The sequence below is a fragment of the Salvelinus sp. IW2-2015 genome, linkage group LG27, assembly GCF_002910315.2.
Source record: "Salvelinus sp. IW2-2015 linkage group LG27, ASM291031v2, whole genome shotgun sequence".
In the NCBI taxonomy this organism is placed as follows: domain Eukaryota; kingdom Metazoa; phylum Chordata; class Actinopteri; order Salmoniformes; family Salmonidae; genus Salvelinus; species Salvelinus sp. IW2-2015.
In genome coordinates this window covers 20,091,541-20,106,693 of record NC_036867.1, presented here as the reverse complement: position 1 = coordinate 20,106,693, position 15,153 = coordinate 20,091,541, and the positions used below count along the sequence as shown (strand labels likewise).

The 15,153-nt window shown below is 40.1% G+C and overlaps 1 protein-coding gene and 1 long non-coding RNA gene across 4 annotated transcripts in view; one reads left to right on the top strand and one right to left on the bottom strand.

Moving 5' to 3' along the window:
• sugct (succinyl-CoA:glutarate-CoA transferase) overlaps nucleotides 1–15,153 on the top strand; it is a 163,747-nt gene that overhangs the window by 9,391 nt on the left and 139,203 nt on the right. For 2 of the 3 annotated variants that reach the window (XM_023972951.2, XM_023972953.2), the window contains 4 exons: nucleotides 477–527; nucleotides 6,286–6,406; nucleotides 10,549–10,640; nucleotides 11,841–11,984. In XM_023972951.2, coding sequence (XP_023828719.1) covers nucleotides 477–527; nucleotides 6,286–6,406; nucleotides 10,549–10,640; nucleotides 11,841–11,984 — 408 coding nt within the window. The remainder of the gene's footprint in view (nucleotides 1–476; nucleotides 528–6,285; nucleotides 6,407–10,548; nucleotides 10,641–11,840; nucleotides 11,985–15,153) is intronic. The other variant, XM_023972952.2, reaches the window with a different exon arrangement.
• Nucleotides 1–15,153, bottom strand: part of LOC111953578 (uncharacterized) — a 54,541-nt gene that overhangs the window by 15,574 nt on the left and 23,814 nt on the right. The window lies entirely within an intron of this gene.

Genomic DNA, 15,153 nt, shown 5'->3' with positions numbered 1-15,153 from the left:
GGATGTCCTAACTCTGAATTCCAATGGAAATCACTTTGCAAGCCAGCTTCATGTGACTTGCAGGCCTAATGTAGCCTGTAAACCAGGAAATTCCTAACACCACTGTGTTAGGGTAAAACTAGTAAGGCCTTATGATGTACTGTATTGTCAAAGTTACATTTTAATGATAGCTTTCGCCTAGGAACTCACTCGGTGAAGGCCACAGGACTTAAAATGGATCAAATTCATCAACCATGTCTCTGTCACTAACAAATACAGTCATGGGTGGTAACTCTACTAACTATACTACTACTAGTGTACACAGCTCACTAGATCACATCAGTTACATGTACAAGTAGCAGTGTCTATCCTGTATTATCACATTGAAAGTTGCTATTGTTTGCTTTACTTCACCATTTGCTTTATCTGATGTATTTGAATTTTGCCTGAAAAAATATTTTATGTTTGTTTTAACAATGTATTGATTTTGTTTGTAGAGCGTTGCTGTAAATCTCAAAGACCCAAGAGGAGCCAAGATAATCTTAGAGGTAGGAAGATGATTGGGAATGTGCTATTTCTCAGAATGGTACATTCCATTTTAATTCCACACACATTGAATGGGCCAGAACAGGCTGCTGTTCTAAAGGTCGTTATCGATAACATTTTACTAAGGTGCAGAGCATTCCATTTGCCTCTTGGGGTGCAAGGAGACCCGGGGTAGCTCCACCACTGCGTGCCGTTTTCAAGGGATTGTTGAATAAATGATTGTAACAGTGTTGTGTTCGAGACCACCTAAAGTGAGACCGATTCAAGACCATTATTGCAATTTTGTCAAGTCACCACAATAATAAGAGTTCAAAATGTCCAGTATTTCTGTGTTCATATTTCAAAACAACATATGGATTCTTTGGACATTCAAAATAGTGAAGAAATGCATGCCGAGGGAAAATAAAGCCAATCTACAAATATTACTAACCCAAACACAGTGGGGAACAATCGGCCTTCTATGCTTTTTAAAAATAAAATAATGATTATAATGATGATGATAATTATATTATGTTCTGATTTAATCTTTAGTTTTTGTTAGAAAGGAAAGGGTTAACACTGAAGAGAAACATTTTCTTCTTTGTTGGTCTCTGGGAGATAAATCTAGCTAAGTCAGCTATTGGCTAGGCCATCAGAAGATATATAAAGGCATCTGTCATTTAACTGTATTAGGGCAACATTTTGGAGTGACAGTGGAATCAACCAATCACATTTTGACTTCATGGGTGGGACCGTTTTTCCTAAATTTATGGAAACGTCTGCCTTCTTGAAGGCCAATAGGTCACTGCGCAATAGCGAGCAGTAGTTTTCTCACAGTCTAGCTAGATAGCTTTTGTTGTTGACTAGTTTGCAGGGGCTTTTTCAGCTAGTTGGCAGTCAAAATTGCACTGTTAAGCAATGGGGAATTGTAGCCTCCTCGTCCTTCTGCAGCTTGCCTGTCAATGCATTCCTCTCCCAACCAAGCACCCAAGCTAAGTAGTTAAAGTTGACTAGCTTGCTAGCGAGCTACTTCCAGACACAAATGAGAGAACACCTCACTCTGACCATTTTACTCACCGTAGCAGAGCTGGTAAGGCTGTTTACATTTTATCTAGAGCGTTCTTGACTAACTTACTTTTTCTGTCTATGTTTACTGACACTTGTCATATTCAGCGGGTGTTACGCGTTCGTAAAATTCACCAGTTGTTCTGCGCCGTGGCATACTCAGACGAGAAGGCTCTGAAATTTGAGTTGATCGCCAGAGTGAATTTGCAAACAAAAGGGATATGCGAACTGGATAAGTCATTCAAGTTCTTGTTAGCTAACCAAATGACACCTGCATCTCTAGTTGTGTATAACCACCGGAAAACGATATGAGGGGAAAAAGGCAGTCACTCACCCACTACTCCAATGGCATGACATCCTCCTAGCAGCTAGCTAGCTAACGTTTTCAGCTTGCTACATTAATAGATACTCCAGCCTATTAGCCACGTTATGACTGACTTTTGATCATTGCCCTTGCTAGTTTGATTGTATTGCCATTCCCAGCCTTAGTTACATTCGTCTGTTTTTTTGTCCAGAATATTGAGTCATTTAAATTGAAACAGTGTATCCCGAATGGAGGCAGCAAACAATGTACCAGGCCAGCTGTGATTTACAACCTGATGGCAATATTTTTTGGGCTACCAAGAAATGTATTGGTGAATTAAATGAATCATGCATTGAAATGCATCTATCTATTCTGCCGAAAATGCCTTAGTGTACGTCACGGAACATTGAGTCAAATACAAACTTATTTTTAAAACCTCTTTATTAAAGTTGTTTTTGTAGCACAAAGTGGGAATTTGATATTTTTTACTAATATTATGATTGTCTGTTTGTTTCATATCTGCAAATTAGTTCAAACGCAGTCAGTTCCACATTAAACTTTAGGTCACCGGTTACTTTGTGTGCTAATCGTGTAATGTTTTTTGGAATGGGAAGTAATAGTTATATATTTCTATTGGGAAATGCTTAATGGCTGTGTTTTTGTATTCTTATGATTGGGACCTACTGGCGTATTATGTCTGAGTTTATGGACTGCTTATCCTTTAACATCATGCTGTGTGTGACTGCTGTCTTTCCATTGGCCCTATGCAGTAGTGTAGTGGTTCCTGGAGAAGTGCGTGTACAAACATTTTGCCAAAAAGTTCCCAAATGGCACGCCCATCAAAGGAAAGGCACCCTTCGAAGGAAAGGAACGCATACGTTTAAAAAAAAATATATAGTTTTCCTATAGATTTGACAGATTTTCACTCTCAAAATCACACAGTACCTTTTTTTTTTACATAGTATTTTTTTCTAAGATTTGATGGTTTAAGACTTAAACCATCAAATCTTAGAAAAAAATACTATGTAAAAAAAAATGTTAAACATTAAGTCCACAACACTACTTAAACCACACAACTGATTTGATCGACCTCAGGACCTGGCTCCCCAGTGGGTGGTCCTCTGACCACCCTGGCCCATGTCTATCCATGTCTATGCCCCTGATGCGAACAGTGCAAGATGACATTTGCGCATCACAAGTAACCTACGAACCAACACTTCAGACTAAACTTTTTCAATACCTGGTTTGCATACCCTTTGTTGCCTGAGTTAGCATTACATTTTACTGGTAGACACTGCTTTCCTACCCTACCGGCTACTGATGTCATTCGTCTGTGAGCTACTTCATGCCAAAACCAGTTGAGAGCTGCACACTTTTGCTGCCTGCAGATGATATTCCGATGAAACTAGGCTATGTGTGCTGCACTCATGTGAATATATTTAACGGGCTTTGCGATTGTAAATCAAATCAAATTTTATTGGTCATATACACATGGTTAGAAGATGTTAATGCAAGCGTAGCGAAATGCTTGTGCTTCTAGTTCCGACCATGCAGTGATATTTAACAAGTAATACAACAATTTCACAACAACTACCTCATACTCACAAGTGTAAAGGAATGAATAAGAATATGCACATATAAATATATGGATGAGCGATGACCGTGCGGCATAGGCAAGATGCAGTAGATGGTATAGAGTACAGTATATACATATAAGATGAGTAATATAGGGTATGTAAACATTATATAAAGTGGCATTGTTTAAAGTGGCTAGTGATACATTTTTCCATACATTTTTCCATTGTTAAAGTGGCTGGAGTTGAGTCAATATGTTGGCAGCAGCCACTCAATGTTAGTGGTGGCTGTTTAACAATCTGACGGCCTTGAGATAGAAGCTGTTTTTCAGTCTCTCGGTCCCAGCTTTGATGAACCGGTCTGACCTGGCCTTCTGGATAGTAGCGGGGTGAACAGGCAGTGGCTCAGGTGGTTGTTGTCCTTGATTATCTTTTTGGCCTTCCTGTGATATCGGGTGGTGTAGGTGTCCTGGAGGGCAGGTAGTTTGCCCCCGGTGATTCCGTTGTGCAGACCTCACTACCATCTGGAGAGCCTTACGGTTGTGGGCGGAGCAGTTGCCGTACCAGGCGGTGATACAGCCCGACAGTATGCTCTCGATTGTGCATCTATAAAAGTTTGTGAGTGTTTTTGGTGACGAGCCAAAAAGCGCCTCCTTCACCATGCTGTCTGTGTGGCTGGACCATTTCAGTTTGTCACTGATGTGTACGCGAGGAACTTAAAACTTTCCACCTTCTCCATTACTGTCCCGTCGATGTGGATAGGGGGGTGCTCCCTCTGCTGTTTCCTGAAGTCCACGATCATCTCCTTTGTTTTGTTGACGTTGAGTGTGAGGTTATTTTCCTGACATCAGGATACTTTGAGCATTATTTCTCTATTGTACTACATAATTAATAAGTCGTATAACTACACTACTTTGATACACATCAGTAGGGATTAAGAAGTGAGTATAGGCAATGCTCACTGGAAAAACAAGTGTGTATACGGTTTATACCTCCGCTACACCACTTGCCCTTTGTGTTTTACAATGTTTTACAGTGCGCTAGTATTACAGTTGCTGTTCTTTCATAATAAGGAACCTGTTACACACTGAAGGCCTATAGGTTCACCATTGCGCGAACATGTCTATAATAGATATAAAGGCTGTTATAATGTATTACTGTTTCAAGAAAGGAGTGTTTTGGCCTGGCGAAGCGGTTTTATGCGCTGACTGAATGGAAGCGGATGATTTAGTTTTTTTTACTCGGCTTGTCTCCAAGAAATAACAAATACTCACTGTCCAAGACCGAGTACAAATGTATCCGACACCGAGACAAGACTGAGACACTCAATGTGGTCTTGAGACCGGACTCCGGTGGTCTCTAGTACTACAACACTGGGTTGTACTATCCTCACCTCCTTGAAGACTATAGTCTGAACAATTGCGCACATTTAGCTCGATCATGAGAGTTACAGTAAGTAACTGCATGCTTTTCAAGACCAGTAAGCATCAATTGTGTCATTTCAGATATGTTGGGGTAGCTACACAATATCTCTCAATATTTGCCACCATTAATTTGATATTTGAGTGATATAAAAGCGAACTATACCTGACAAGTAAGAGTGGTTTAGGTTTGGTTTCCCATCCTTTGTGGGCTCTGCCTGTCGAGCAGAAGGGTGCATTTGCCGATATATTGTTAGCCTATAATGTTTACTTTGTAATCTACCAGTTTAAACTTTGTACAGTTGACTAAACATATAGTGGAAAGTAGACCTAATGTACTTTTTTTCTTCAACCAATGTAGCCCTACCTAGCGAACATCGCCTTTTCAACATGTTTGTTAATGAGTGTTTCACCGTTGCTGCTGACAGACATGATAGGCTACATTGATTGATGGACCATGTCAGTATTGCTAGTTATTAACAAGCTAACAGCCATCTAGTTTATCCCTGAAAATCTAAATATTGTTTGATTTGCTTGCCTATAGTGGTGATGACGGTAGTCCGACTGACTATTTCTACCAGGACGACGTCAAGCTCTTTCGATGCCAATGTAGCTCTTTGAGATACATTGGCATCGAGCATGTTAAGACTCCCAGGAAGTGGGGGAGATACCGATGATCTATAATTGAGAAGAGAATTGTATTGGATTCAGCGTTTGTGTACCATGTCTCCTAGAGGTCTGATATCAGACCATTTCTTACATGAATATGTCAATTTGATTTGTCTTGCCTTTCATGGTTACCCACTTGGTCATTTTGTAAATATATATGTTATTTTCTGGAACTACAACATGTGCCTATCTCATTGTCGTAAAACTATTAGAGATACACAATTTGTTTTTGCACCTGACCATGCGTCATGTCCGCCGCAATGGTCAGGTGAGATGAAACGTGTATATTTTCCAATGTGCATTGGGAGCCTTAACCATGTGCGGGCATTCTTGTTCTATACCAATACATGTTTACGATCATGAAAATGCAGTTACTTGCTGTATGACTCTTATAGTTCAGACTATCACCTTCTTCAAGAGGTGACTATATATAAAACCAGAGTTATAGCGGTCGTTCATTTAACAATCCCTTGAAAACGAAACGTAGTTGTCAATGGTTTAGCGCAGCTGGGGGTGTCCTTGCCCCCCAGCAGCCAAATCGAATGCTCTGCACCGCATTGTGACGTTTTATTGATAACGACCTATTCTCCACATGACGTTCTTATACATGGAATCATAGAATGACCATCGCATTCCATTCCAATCTTTCTCCCGATGATTATATGTGGGTGCGTTGACATTTCGAATGACGATCTGGGTGACAATATACAGCACAGTAGAAACAGACGTAATGGGCTGTGTTCCTCAGCTTGCAGGGATGTGTGATGTCCTTGTGGAAAACTATCTACCTGGGAAGCTTGATCAGATGGGCCTTGGCTACGACGACGTACACAAAGCAGCCCCAAGACTGGTGTATTGCTCTATTTCAGGTACCTGCCTCTGGCTCTGTGCTCACTTCCTCTACACCCAGCTTTCAAATCATTCCAACATTATATTGTACACAACATACACCTTTCTGTAACTCCATTTCTGTGATCAACATGCATGAAATACTTAGCATCAGGAAACCTAATAAAGTCTCTGAATCGTTTTGATTGGAATTCCATTTCCACACCCTGAATGTAATGTATGGAAAGGGAATTGACCCCAATTCTGGGTTTTAGCTAGTCAAAGTGCATGTGTATGGTGTGGGAGAGCTCTAGTTTATGGCTTGCAGATCCTTAATTAAGGAAATGTAATGACTCGGTGACAATTTCTACTCAGTTATGTTGATGCCTCTAAAGAATGCTCTTTTTTTGTTTTGTATGCTGTCAATCTTCACTATCCATGTTTTCAATTCATTTTGGGACCTTGTGAAAAGGCCCATTTCAGTTTACTGTCTGCATTATCCACTCGTAAAGCAAGTTGAGGCTTTTTGCGAAAATTGCTCTGTTGCCACAGTAATCTGTAACTGATGGCGTAATGTCCCCACGCTAGAGATTGGTTTCGCGTGTGGGGAAGCTGTAAATCCTGGAATCTTGTCACACTCTGTTCAAAAGCCCACGTCACCGTCTCCTGTGCAGTGATGCCGTGTCACCTTGGCATACCCTTCTGTGTTGAAGTGGTATTGCTATATGTTATCATGGGCCTTTTGTGTCAAATCAGATCAAAGTAAATCCCTGAAGTTCTCATTAATGGTCACTAGAGGGAGCCTAACACCCTAGTAAACATGTATTCCCCTGGATTTCTAGTTCCTTCAAACACCACAGTGTCAAGATAAAGTGTCGAAATAAAGTGTCAACCATTAGTTCATACCTCCTGTCTTAGTACCCAGATACGTCAGATGTGGCGAGTTGGTTTAAGATTTGCCATTTTATTCCCTGTGGCAAGGAAAGCAATGATTTGCAGATAGTTTTAATTTCCCCAAGTCTTGTTGGAAGATGACTTATGTTGCCAAATTTCCAAGCCCCCTTTCTTGTTAAATGCTGGAGACATTACCCACGAGGCCTTAGTAAATTGTGGATGGTAAACACTACGGTGAAATTGGAAAGATTTACAATGCTCATGTTGAAATGTTTAATTTAGCTGGATTTAGACAAATTCCTTTTGTGAATCTGTAACTAATGTGTTTTGATTAGCTTGATGTGGCCTTTGCCTCATAAACCATTTGAGTTTTTTGATGTCTCCAGATATTTATAGAATAGATTTTTCAAACTTATTTATATCCATACAGTTTTCAATTTCAAAGTTGTTTTAAGTGTTCTGATCTTTAGTTTGAGCAGACCACCTAGCTCTTTTTTCAGTATTAAGCTATTTAAGTTCCAGGATAAGACACACTTTTAGGAAAACATACATTTTATCCACCCCTATTTTTGATTTACCTTAGCTGTATGCTGCGATCAAGTGAAAAGGAAACCATTTATGCCTGTGACAGTTTAAAATAGATTTTAGTTCACTTAATGAGCGTGCTTGCTTTATGTGCAGTGAGCCTCTTGCAATGATGTCATCATTTGATGTATTTTTGCTTATTGGTTGATTGCCTTGGACTTGCGGGCAAATTTTGTGACCTTGTGGCAATTTTGAGTAGCCATATTTTATTAGGATTTTTTTTTTTAACTAAGCAATAATACATGGAGTATAATTGCTTATGTAATCTTTCAGATCCCAGTGATGGCGCATATCGGCAGTCCCACTCATGGAAACGACTTAAGACAGAGTGCCCACTTTGCAAAAGACTCGGCAGTTTTAGTGTCCGAAGTGGTTGAAATCTTCCAATATATTTTGCCTGCTGTTTCTAAAAACGACAAACTGTAGCCTTGCATGTTATGTCCTTGCCAGTGACTTCAATGGCATTGTCAGCCAAAAATATACACTGCATAATAGAATATTGTGTATTTCTTTCTCTGTTTCTTAAAAGGGTTATGCAGACACACATAGTCAAGCTATGTTGTGACCTCTGTACAGGATGCTTAGCTCCTTACAAAACATGGCTTAAACACTTTGTGGCCACACGTCTGCCCAGTTTTTTTTTCCAATAATCTAATTCGAAGACCGTGAAATATGGTTAGATTTTTTTTTTCTCCCCCTGGAGTGCTTATTTTGATTGGGCTGCAGTGGCTATAGCTTAGTACACGTAAACACTCCTAATTTTCTTCTGCAATGTCTGTTTTTTGGGCTCAATCAAACAAGACCAGTATTCCTTTTCCCTGTTTTAGTTAGTTCGTGCTATGCAACATACTGTATGTTTTCAATTTATTCTTTAAAACACATCTATGTCTGCATAAGGTGGGACATTGTAAGCTAAAAGTTACTTGCTATTATTGAATTAATTACGTCTTGAGCTGACACATCTTAGTCCCTGAAATCGGATAGTAGGCTGTTTATAGAACTTGTACTATATAAAACTGTCCGAAATATAAGTATGACATATGGCTGGTTTCAGCGAGCCGCTGTGCTTCAAATGATGTGCATTATACTGCAGTACAGTGGATGTCAGCGATACTACATAACCTAGTTTCATAAGAATCCCTGCTAAATGTCTGAAGCTCATGTGATTTCCACAGTTCTGTGTCAGGTAGAGAGAACTGCAAGATAATGTTCTACTCGTCTGTTCGGGGAGAATACAAAAACATTCATATAGTTTCTGTAGGAATTTATATTTGCCCACCAGACTTCTTGAAGGTAGACTCCACTATATGACGTCTCTACTGTATCCATCTTTTTTTTTTTCTTACAAGGATTTATAATTTCATAATACATTTTAAAGGTATAAGACAAATAATCCGTCATGTCATGAACCCTCTGTTTGAAACCATATTTGTAAAGGATTCAAAGGGTGAAAATACTTTTTCATTCACATGAATAATTCATATAATTTTTTATTTGATTATCAAGATTTGTATAGAAAAAAAATAAAACATTGTATCATGTATTTGAGCCTGTGCTGTGCCAATTCAGTAAGTCTTATACAAATATGGACTACAGCTCCCAAGCTTTCTGTGGATATAAGGGTTTACTCGTCTATTCTTTATGGCCCTCTCTATACTTCCTTATATCCCGGAATAGCAAATATTGGTTAAAATCACTCCAAGGCTGTCAGCTCAAGATTACATTTGCCCAGTGTTGACACGGGACAAGAGTTGCAATTGTGTTTACTTTGTGTAAAGGGGTTAATTATTTAGTGTGACTTTTCATAGGGGTAAATACCATGCTGCTGTTGTATAGTACAGAGGGGTTAGATGGTTTGTGTGTGTTTCACATTGGGGTAAAACATTTCTGCCATGGTATAGAGGGGGATAGGTTTCGTGCTGAGGCTACAGAGTTAATGCTATGATGTGACCTTTTTGGGGGCGACCCAACCAAATTCACATAGACATGTGAGTTATAGATCTGTCCTTATCATTGAAAGCAAGTCTAAGAAGCGGTAGATCTGTTCTATGTGTGCTATTTCTATGCTTTTAGGTCTTAGTGGCAATATGTAACTTTTTGGGAGATGCTGACCAAATGCACATAGAAATGTAAGTTATAGATTTACCACTCTACTTGAAACCAAGTCTAAGAAATGGTAGAGCTGTTCTATATGCACTATTTCTATGCTTCCCATTCTTAAGTTTTGTTTTCGCTTCCTTTTATTTTCGGTTTGGTACACCAGCTTCAAACAACAATATTTTTGGTTATGGAAAATATATATTTCACAGCGGTTTAGATGGTACAATGATTATCTACACTTTACTTGCTTATTTTGTCACAAACTGAAATTAGGTGAACTATTAAAAGTTTTGGCAACCACGAAATGGGAGAGCGATTTCTGCATAGCATACTTTAATAACCCATCACTTGTTCGTGTGGTTCTGGCTTAATCTATGAACATGATCAGTCGGCTCGGGGATTCGAACCAGCGCCCTTTTGGTTACTGGCCCAACGCTCTTAACCGCTAGGCTACCTGCCACCCTAATATTTGTGGAATAAAGCAATAAGGCTTGAGGGGGTATGATTTATTGTAAATATACCATGGCCTAGGGGTGTTCTTAGGCATGAAGCCAAAGTCCTGCTATGGGAAAGTCATAAAGTGTGTGTGTGTGTTGGTTCCAAGGCTATGGACAAACTGGGCCGCTGTCCCAGCGACCAGGGTATGACTCAATCRCCTCTGCTGTCTCTGGCATGATGCACATCACTGGCCCTGAGGTGAGTATGTTTCTCTCCCCAAGATATACACAGTGTACAAAACATTAGGAATACCTTCCTAATATTGAGTTGCTCCCCCTTTTGCCCTTAGAACAGCCTCAATTTGTTGGGGCATGGACTCTACAAGGTGTCAAAAGCGTTCCACAGGGATGCTGGCCCATGTTGACTCCAATGCTTCCCACAGTTGTGTCAAGTTGGCTGGATGTCCTTTGGGTGGTGGACCAATCTTGATACACACGGTAAACTGTTGAGCATTAAAAACACAGTAGCGTTGCCGTTCTTGACACAAACCGGTGCGCCTGGCACCAACTACCATATCCCATTCAAAGGCATATGTGTTGTTTTGACCGTTCACCATCTGAATGGCACACATACACAATCCATGTATGAATTGTTTCAAGGCTTCAAAATTATTCTTTAACCTGTCTCCTCTTCATCTACACTGATTTAAAGTGGATTTAACAAGTGACATCAGTAATACTGACCTGGTCAGTCTATGTCATGGAAAGAACAGGTGTTCTTTTTTTTTCATTACATTTTTTATTTTATTCCCTTTTTCTCACCAATTTCGTGGTATCCAATTGTTAGTAGTTACTATCTTGTCTCATCGCTACAACTCCCGTACGGGCTCGGGAGAGACGAAGGTCGAAAGCCATGCGTCCCCCGAAACACAACCCAACCAAGCCGTACTGCTTCTTAACACAGCGCGCATCCAACCCGGATGCCAGCCGCACCAATGTGTCGGAGGAAACACCGTGCACCTGGCGACCTTGGTTAGCGTGCACTGCGCCCGGCCCGCCACAGGAGTCGCTGGTGCGCGATGAGACAATGATATCCCTACCGGCCAAACCCTCCCTAACCCGGACGACGCTAGGCCAATTGTGCGTTGCCCCACGGTCCTCCCGGTCGCGGCCGGTTGCGACAGAGCCTTGGCGCGAACCCAGAGTCTGGTGGCACAGCTAGAACAGGTGTTCTTAATGTTTTGTATACTCGCTATACATTGTTTTCAACATACATATTTTACTTTTTACTTTGACATACATGAATACATTGTCTAATTATAACTCAGCGTGTCCTCACCTGGGATTTTAACTCACAACTCATCCATACGAGATTTATACATTCACATAAGTTGCTTTGGAAGGAAGTCGGCTTAATGGTTTCTCAATATATATTTTTTTTACTTGCTCTGTTGCGTAGGATGGGGACCCAGTTAGGCCGGGTGTCGCAATGACTGACCTGGCCACAGGACTCTACGCTCACGGAGCCATCATGGCCGCCCTGCTGCAGTGTCACAGGACAGGAAGGGGTGTTCACATTGACTGCAATCTGCTTTCCACCCAGGTAACTCACGTTTACCACCAGTCTGGTTGAATCCAGTCCCTTAATAATATAATACTCTTGAAAGATATGGCAAAATGAAGATTTCTGCCTAAATAGACATACCCAAAAGTAATATCTGGTAATGCTGCATAGTTTTAGAAAGGTCTGGAACTCACCTGTCTGGTAAAAATAGTTATAAATTGCTGAGGTCTACTCACTTTTGAAGACTAGCTCAAGGACATAGTAGAAATATGAAAAAAATATGAAAAATCACATGATTTCCCTCCCCTATTCAGTCAGTTGGGCAATAGAGCTTGAAATGACTGAAATGCTTTCTAAATATAGTAACAATAAAATTATAAATGATTTACTATAATATGTCACCTTTCGTATAACTGTAAAATAAATATGATCATATTTAGTGACAGTACAATATTGGCACTTTCATTTATCTTGACGACAGAGACTGTAATGCCAAACGTCTTCTGAGCGGCACTGAGACGCCATTCAAATGTGTGCAGACTCGTTACAACTTAAGCTTTAAGAACAAAGTGATTTCATCCATCTGTGACCAAGAGACGGATGATGTGCAAGTATCTCTACTTGCACATCACCATCTGCACATCTATCACGCCAGTGTTAATGCTAAATTGTAATTATTTCGCCACTATGGCCTATTTATTGCCTTACCTTCCTAATCTTACTACATTTGCACACACTGTATATATATTTTTCGATTGTGTTATTGACTGTACGATTGTTTATTCTATGTGTAACTCTGTGTTGTTTTTTGTCGCACTGCTTCGCTTTCTTGGCCAGGTCGCAGTTGTAAATGAGAACTTGTTCTCAACTAGCCTACGTGGTTATATAAAGGTGGAATAAAATAACTGAAAGTTACAGAAGCCCTGAAGCCCAATGCAAAAAAAAAAATAAACTTACTCTTGGAATTATCTTTTTTGAACGACTTAGTATCTCGCTTGAACGGCTTAGTATCTGGTTCGAATGACTATCTGGTTCTAATGAAATACTAAGTCATTTGAACAACTTAATTGTTCTTTTGTCTAATTAGGTCTAATTTGTTATTCAGGTGTTTTTTAATTTATTTTTTAATCTGTTCGAATTATGCTCTGCTCCACTTTCCCACTTACAAACTCTGCCATTCAAAGGAGCCTTGCTTTAGGCTATCAAAGAACTGTCGATGAATAATCATATCAGTGTATGGAATATGTTAATTGATGGCTGCAGCAATCATTACATGGTTTGACAAGCTGCATAACAAAATTATTATTAGACAAAACAACAATTAAGTCGTTCAAACGAGATGACTTAGTATCTTTTATATATTATAATTATATATTCTATTTTTAACTAAGTTGTTCAAACGAGATACTAAGTTATTCAAACGAGATACCAAGTCGTTCAAATGAGAATTCCAAGAGTACATTTGTATTTCCTTTTTGGCTTTTGGTTTCAGGGCTTCTGTGGAAGTGATCTTGTTTCAATTCTACAAAATTATTTAGTGTGCTTTCTCTTTGAGAGCTATAAATCTGCCTGAGAACATTCCAGCAAAATGAAACTACTATTGTTACATCCGCTACACTCTTCCGTTTCATATGCATTATTGCAAGCACAGCTGTGAGTTTCGCAGGCATGATCCCTGAAAATAGCACATTTGAATCGTGACAACCAGCGCTTTTAAGGAAAAACACAACAGTAGAGGTAGTATGCATGGAAATAATCAACTGTATTTACAGTGCCTTCAGAAAATATTCACACCCCTTGACATTTTCCAAATTTTGTGTTACAGCCTGAATTTAAAATGGTTTAAATTTAGATTTTTTTTGCATGGACTTACTCTGTGTGCAATAAGTGTTTTTAACATGATTTTTGAATGACTACCTCATCTCTGTACCCCACACATATACAATAATCTTTAAGATTCTCAGTCGAGCAGTGAATTTCAAACACAGATTCTTCCACAAAGACCAGGGAGGTTTTCCAATTCCTCGCAAATAAGGGCACCTATTGGTACTACAAATATACAGGCGTATTTCCTAACTTAGTTGCCGGAGAGGAAGGAAACCACTCAGGGATTTCACCATGAGGCCAATGGTGACTTTAAAACAGTTGCAGAGTGTAATGGCTGTGATAGGAGAAAACTGAGTATCGATCAACAACACTGTAGTTACTCCACAATACTAACCTGATTGACAGAGAATAAAAACAATTCTAAACATCCAACAAGGCACTAAAGTAATACTGCAAACAATTTGGCAAGGCAATTTAACTTAACTCTGCTTGAAAATCTATGTCAAGACCTGAAAAATGGTTGTTTAGCAATGATCAATAACCAATTGGACGGCGCTTGAAGAATTCTTTAAAGAATAATGGGAAAATGTTGCACAATACAGGTGTGGAAAGCTCTTAGACATACCCAGAAAGACTCACAGCTGTATTCGCTGCCAAAGGTGATTCTAACATGTATTGACTCGGGGTTGAATACTTATCTAATTATTATAATTTTTTTGACAGATAGTGCAGATAGTCTCTAAGGTGCAGGTCTCTGCAGGGAGACAGCTAGGATTAGCTGTTCAGCAGTCTGATGGCCTGGTGATAGAAGTTGTCTTGGAGCCTGTTGGTCCGAGACCCAATGCACCGATACAGTCCGTGGCTCGGGAGTCCTTGTCGATCTTTTGGGCCTTCCTCGCCTGGTGTAGATGTCCTGGAAGCCAGACAGCTCACCCTCACTGATGTATTAGGCCGTCCGCACCACCCTCTGTAGAGCCTTCCAGTTGAGGGCGGTGCAGTTGCCGTACCAGGAATTGATGCAGTCGGTCGAGATGATCTCGATTGTGCATCTGTAGAACTTCTTGAGGATCCGAGGGCCCATGCTGAATTTCTTCAGTCTCTGTTGCACCTTCACCACAGAGAAGCATTTATCTTGGCACCACTCTGCCAGGGCTCTAACCTCCTTCGGAGGGCATAGCGGGATGTCTTATAAGCTTCCGGGTTAGAGTCCTGCTCCTTGAAAGCGGCAGCTCTACCCTTTAGCTCAGTGCGGATGTTGCCTGTAATCCATGGCTACTGGTTGAAGTATGTACGTACAGTCACGACGTCATCGATGCACTTAGTGATGAAGCCAATGACTGATGTGGTGTACTCCTCAATGCCATCGGAAGAATCCCGGAAC